The following is a 6,345-nucleotide window of genomic DNA, read 5'->3' as shown; positions in this document are numbered from 1 at the left end:
CACAACACATTTAAGAGAAAGACCCACAAGGCTGTTGAACTGTATGAGGTCTCCATATTTATCAACATACATTATTAGAAAACAAATAAATAAACCTGAATGAAGTAAAAAAAAAAATGCTTTTCTTAAGTATTGGCCAACACGGGTGTCAATCTTATGTGAGCAATACATTAACTGGTAATCTAACTCAAAATCAAGTAATCAGTAAAATAACAAAATTACTTTTTCAAGTTAACTGGAGAAACATTGCCCACAACCTGTCAGGTGGTATCTCACGTTTCACAATTTGGCCTGATTTCATCCTCCATTGTAGAATATGAGTTGGCAGTGAGAGAAGACGTGTCAAGTATCAGAATTTGACACCCCTAATTCGCCGTGGAAATATAAGCCACAGATAACCCCCCCCCCCCCCCCCCACACACACACTTTCCAACCTCCATTGGCCGAGCCTTGCGCCTCTGCCAGTGATCGCGCCACCCGCAAAAAGGGAACAATTGGCCATTGAGGCCTTGCATAACCACACAGGGAAGGAATTAAAAGTCAAACACGCGAAAGGGGAAAGAGCGGGCAGAGAGAAAGGACCGTCCGTCTCTTAAGTCAACAGGCGTGCCATGCTCTGGCTAATCTGATAATGCAAGAGAAGCACGACTCTGGAGTAAGACGAGTAGTACGACCACATAGCTGCCCTGTAAGTCAACCACTACTCAGGACGTGCAGTCAAACATTTTATTTTTCTTGTCCGTGTGTGAAAAAGACAAGGTAGAAATGGTCATTTCTATTTTTCAGTCTGAAAGACACATATCGGCAATTAGTCCAAAATCTGAGCATTATCCCTCCCTTGCAATCAAAGAAAAAGCCCGATTTTTGGATGTCTCTGAAAAATTGATGATGAATGATTGCTGTGAGGTATTGTTTGGATTTGTTTTTCCTCACTGATCTGTTTGGAAAACATGGTCAGAGCCGAATTCTTGAATGCTACATGTGTTCAATATTTATAGGGTCGTTCATATTAAAAAAAAGAAAATGGCTAAGATGTTAAAAATCAGAATGTGTGCACCCAACTTAAGACGATAACAGAAGTACTGAAATCAGAAGCTGTCACCTTTACTTGAGCCGATGTCCAATTTGAGGCACAGGCAGGGATCCAGAGTCCCGTAAAACATTCCCTTGGAGCCTAAGTGCTCTGCTGACAAACAGTCAATGCTAATTGAGCCGCAACGCGACACAGGACACTGTTGGGAAAAAAAAAACAACAACAAAAAAACAAAAACTGCGTAAGAATACCTAGCATGGAAAGAGCTTCTCCTTGTAAGTTCTTCCTCTTCATCCTTCCCGTCCGCTGCTCTGCTTACTTGTGCGGTTCATCTCTGAGCAGTCCCAATTTCCTGAGAGCCTCTTTTCTGTCTGCGCCCATTCCGGGCACCATCATCACCGTGTACGCCACCGAACTTGAGGCTTTGGGGGCGGCCGGCTCGTCCTCGAGGACCGTTTTGAGTTTCGGTTCAGGATGATTCATCTCATGTTTGTGGTTCAGCAGGGTAGTGGTTAATCTGTTGGGTTTGCCGGGATGAGGGAGCGACGTGGCCGATCGGTCGCTTCTCCTGGAGGAGTGGTGGAAGCTAGCACTACTCTGCAGCTCCTTGCTCCTGGGCGCAGGGGCCCCTGGAGCGTGGCAAAAAGAGGGGCTTCTCAATGGGCCCACGTTTGAGGGAGTTTTGGAAAATCCGTCGTCCGCAGACAAATAAGACTTCGGGAGCTGCGGCCGGGCCAGTCGAGCAGTTTCCGACTGTGGGTCTTTGAGGAGGCCGAGCTTCAGCAAAGCTTCCTGTCTGACCACTTTAGGATCTGTTGCGTTCTTCAGACCGTGGGATGAGCTTGAGGCAGGGGCCGCTTCCTTTTCCGTCTTCACGGAGATATTTGAAGGAATCCTTTTGGGTTTTGGAGCAACGGGTAGCGGGCCTGTCGTAAAGCTGCCGGCTTCGAAGATGGCTTTGTCGAACCTTCCGACGTTGGCGGTGTTTGAACTTTCTATGATGACTGGAGGACGTCGGACCAAGTCTATGGTGTGATCGACTGTGGGACATAAAGGTGTTTTCTTTGTGGAGGCGCTCCTCCGCAGGTAAACAAGCGCATCATAGGATAAAGGTCCCCTTTCGCCTGTCTTCACCAGGTTGTCTTTGGATTTGATTGCAGGAGGTGTCGTGACATTGCCATCGGAAGGTACGTGAACGCCGGCGGGCTTCTGGCTGCAACTGTTGCCGAATGAAAGCGACTTCTTTTGGTTTAGCCGAATGCCAGCTTTGACTTTTGGTTCAGAACAATTTGAGCTGCTCGCCAAAACGTAAGGTGTTGGCACAAGGTAGTTCTGTATGGGTTTGTTCTCGACTTTTTCCCTGATGGTTTCCATAGAGCTGTGCTTTTGCAGACCTGCGGGACATAAGATGTTTGTTAGAAAAGACAGACAGACGGGGAAAATAAACCCCAAGTTGACTCTCTCTCTCCCTTGACGGTCAGGCAGAAACGATGACAAAACAGACACGTTTCCCGACCAACAACCTCAAGAGATGGGCTTCGTAATCAAATATGCAATGGCTGTGCTACAGGGACGTGCGGTCAGTGGAGGCAGGTGAGGCAGAGCCTCACCTCTGAATGCGCATTGCATTGCGCAATCACCACAAACTGGGTTGATACATGCAACTGGCTCGTGCTGCTTGCCGTATAACTGCATGTTGCAAATATAATGTTTAGCCAATTGAATAAGCTACCCTTTTTGCTTTATATATTTGTAAATGTGACACTAAAGGAGTGAGTGCCTCACCAACCATGAACCTCACCGCACGCCACTGCTGTGCTAGTAGCGGTATTTTGTTGAGTTCATCGCAGCTAAATGGCAACTGTTGCCGGGAAGATGAGCTCACCGTTGAGCTTGGTTTTCCTCATGGAGGCTGACAGGTCCGCCAGTCTGGAGGCGAGACTGGCAGGGCCTCCCGGCAGGAGGTCCGCTTTGTTGTCGGACAGTCCGCCGTCATCCTCTGTGTCTAAGGACTCAATGGTCTCCTCCAAAAACATGAGGCAGGCTTTCTCCTCAGCAGACAAGTGGCCCAGACTATCATCACTCTGTAATGCAAAAGAATATCCCCACTTAGAACAGTCCTGTTTTTCCAGCTTTGAAGATTTTGAGACCAGGAGACTCACGAAAACGGAATGTCCGCTGACAATGCTGTCACAGCTTCCCGCGTTGTCCACTCCGGCCAACATATCCAGTCCAGTCCCACCTGGCCAGGTGTCACTCTTTGGCATTTTATCCAAATGGCAGTGTCACTCTGCATCACAAAAACATTTCCGGTTAAGATTGGTTTAAAAATCAGCGGCCACCAACGTCTTTGAAGGCGAGAGTCAATACAACAAAGTCCTGGAAAAGAAAGAAACTACGGGTGTGCTAAGCAACACGCATCAAACAGGTCGGCCAAGGGGATGAACCGCAGTCGATGACGAAAACATGGTGAGAACTGAGAAAAAAAACACCCAAAGGCAACAGTCAGCAGCAACCTCCACAGGCTAGGGTGCGAAGGGATCACCATCCACTGTTCGAAGACTTGGAGGGAAGAAATATACATGCCATACTACAAAATGCAAACCACTTACAGTGAAACCCCTCTACAACGAAATCTACATGGGCAAAAATGCCCCCTAGTGTGGAAAAAAAATCTTCATGCATTAACACCATTCCCACTTTCCTGCCCCCCATACAACGAAAAAAAACCCTGTTGCGTTATACGAAATGTTTTTCTCTGCTCTTGCCTCGCAACGAGATTCACTACAACAAAGTCTAATCCAACAGTGACCTCTACTGCTTCTTTCAGAAACGGCAACAGCAACCACCTCACTGGTTTACACATGCGCAGTAGTCCAGAAAGTATTTGTTTTTGTTAGTTTCAGACGCAGCAAGAACGTTGCATTGCTAAAATGGCCACAAAATGGACCTTTGGATGTCAAGCAGCTAAGACAAGAAGAGCTCTGACGCTGGAAGAGAGGGTAAAAGTGATCAAAATAAAAGACGGAGGAAGCAAAATAAAAGACATTATCCAAGAAATTGATGTAAGTGAAAGTGAATGCTGATTGTAAATTTCGCCATTTCTTTCCCTTTTTTTCTTTCTACACTGACTATATGAAGTGTCAAATAAGTGTATGCTCATACTTATGCACTATTGGAATAAAAATAAAGAGTACACATACGTTTGTGTGTGTGGGTGTTTACATCTGAGATCAAATTTGGTACATTGAAAAACCCCCTGTTGTGAAAGATTTCTTGCTGCAAACATGATTTCGTTGTAGAGGAGTTTAACTGTATTAGCATCTATAATTGGAAGGCCGGGCTGGATTTTGCAAAGAAATACAGAGATGAGCCACAACTGGCCAAGTCAATCACCAGAGCTTAACCCAACAGAGAATGCATTTCACCTCCTGAAGAGAGACTGAAGGGACAAATTCACAGAAACAAACAAGAACTGAAAGGGGCTGCAGTAAAGGCCTGGAAAAACATTTCAAATAAAGAATGCAACAGTCTGGTGAGGTCAATGGGTCGTTGGCTGAATGCAGTTGTTATAAGTAAGGTAAGAGTCATACGCCACCAAATATTAAATGACAATCATTTCAAGTTCATTTCATAACTTTTGCTCACTTGAAAAGTGGATGGCTCCAAACAAAAAACTGCTCTGTCCCGAGTTCTTTCACACATCTTGATGTCAACCGCGTGAAAGAAAAGCTGGACTTCTGAATTTTTGTCTCATCTTCATCTTTTGATCTGAAACCCGAATGTCTTCCGTATTCAACAAAAACAAGGGATTGACCTCGCCATCCAAAAACTTTGGGAGGGGACTGTATTTGAAAACATTGATTGTGTTACTGATTTCCCACAATGATTAGGAATCCGATAAATATCACCGTGACCCTCCTGAGGATAAGAGGTTTGGAAAATAGATGCGTTAATGGTTAAATATCAATATGCAACACTTATTTGTTCAAATCTCTGTCGATGTTTACATTTTCAAATGACCTCCCACATTACTAGGAAATCACAATGTCTCATCCATCACTAGCTATTTTCAGCGCGTGTATTATATTACGACTAAATCCATTTGACAATTCAAGCAGACTGGAGCACTCAAGATGATTTGTACTCGCTAGTTTTGGCTGCTTTTCAGCTCTTGGGATAGAAAAGAGTGCACTTTATTGTTCACGCTAAGCGACAGCCAGCTGTCAGGATGTGGACGTAAGATAAGTTAAAACATGCACAGTTTATGCAAATAAATGTGGCTTCCAGATGAATTATGACATTCATAGTCTGGATGAATTACACAAGATAAGGACTGACCCAGGTCTTTATTTACGATTATCAGTAAAAGTGCGGCCCACTTTGTGATTGTTGGCTCCTTTCTTTGTTTTGAGTAGATAGGGGAGAAAAAGCCACTCAAAACACATCACAGGATAATCACTCAGTATAATCTTTTAGACACAGCCGATGATGTGATTGTCATCTGATTGCCTGCCATGCTCAAATTTAGGTTACATTCAATAACCTTTTAGTCACATTTGCATCGTTTCAGCAGCAACAGTGGATAAATGAATGGCCTCAAACATTCTTCACACATTCCACACCAGAGGATAAAAATTTATCAGACAACTGCTCAGTTTTTTTTTTAAATTGACGTGTGTGGCTTATTTTTTAGATCACGGGCGCAGGGGTCTTTCTATGTTTGGTTACTATGACTAAAATAAATATATGAAAAACAAATGTCAAAACCCCAACAAAAGCCAGACAATTCTAACTGGCGTTCTTCGTAAAGGTTTGCATCTAATGCTGTGGCCGCTAAGTGTGTCCACAATACGATTATAAGGGCGGATTAAACTAAAAAGGAATGACCTATTTCAATACTCAAGGACAATATTAACAAATGGAAATATACCGTAGAAGGCTACGTAATTGTCGTTTAGTATAATTAATACTCCTGATATTGAAAACCCAAACGATTTTACACACGTCATCGGTGAAGAGACTGTTACAAAAGAAGAGTTATAACGCACATGGGAATGTTTTACGTCTGTCGTTGATCATAAATATCGTACCTGTAAATCGTTTGTGCTCCATGCTCTCGTTTGCTCCGTTGTATGTGGCGAAAGTGTTCCTCAGCTCGCTCTTGGTGCTTACCTGCGGAACAGCTAAACTGTCAACCAATCAGAGCGAGGCATAAAGACGTTGTCATGGCAATAAGCTGACATAAAGACCTACTACTACAAGTGCACTGACTCGCTCCCTCCACAACTCCAGAGCTGAATTGACTGCAA

General features: G+C 44.1%; 1 protein-coding gene across 1 annotated transcript; it reads right to left on the bottom strand.

The window, feature by feature from the left end:
* Positions 1 to 476: 476 nt before the first annotated feature.
* Positions 477 to 6,325, bottom strand: LOC147200994 (specifically androgen-regulated gene protein). Its single transcript, XM_086117999.1, has 4 exons — positions 6,127 to 6,325; positions 3,196 to 3,323; positions 2,919 to 3,117; positions 477 to 2,427 (listed from the first exon to the last, which is right to left on the bottom strand). The coding sequence occupies exons 2-4, from the start codon at positions 3,298 to 3,300 to the stop codon at positions 1,349 to 1,351; spliced, it is 1,383 nt and encodes a 460-aa protein (XP_085974125.1). The 5' UTR covers positions 3,301 to 3,323; positions 6,127 to 6,325; the 3' UTR covers positions 477 to 1,348.
* Positions 6,326 to 6,345: the final 20 nt, after the last annotated feature.

Source organism: Hippocampus guttulatus, chromosome 8 (assembly GCF_054856545.1).
Source record: "Hippocampus guttulatus isolate MCC_2025c chromosome 8, RoL_Hgut_1.0, whole genome shotgun sequence".
In the NCBI taxonomy this organism is placed as follows: Eukaryota; Metazoa; Chordata; class Actinopteri; order Syngnathiformes; family Syngnathidae; genus Hippocampus; species Hippocampus guttulatus.
The sequence above is the reverse complement of the archived record's forward strand: the minus strand, read 5'-3'. Positions and strand labels throughout refer to the sequence as shown.

Excerpts from the sequence above, each read along its gene's own strand:
- LOC147200994 (XM_086117999.1), bottom strand. The coding sequence starts at position 3,300 with ATGCCAAAGAGTGACACCTGGCCAGGTGGGACTGGACTGGATATGTTG. Across the intron at positions 3,118-3,195 it reads TCAGCGGACATTCCGTTTTC|AGTGATGATAGTCTGGGCCA; the intron begins GTGAGTCTCCTG and ends TTTGCATTACAG. Across the intron at positions 2,428-2,918 it reads GAGGAAAACCAAGCTCAACG|GTCTGCAAAAGCACAGCTCT; the intron begins GTGAGCTCATCT and ends TATGTCCCGCAG.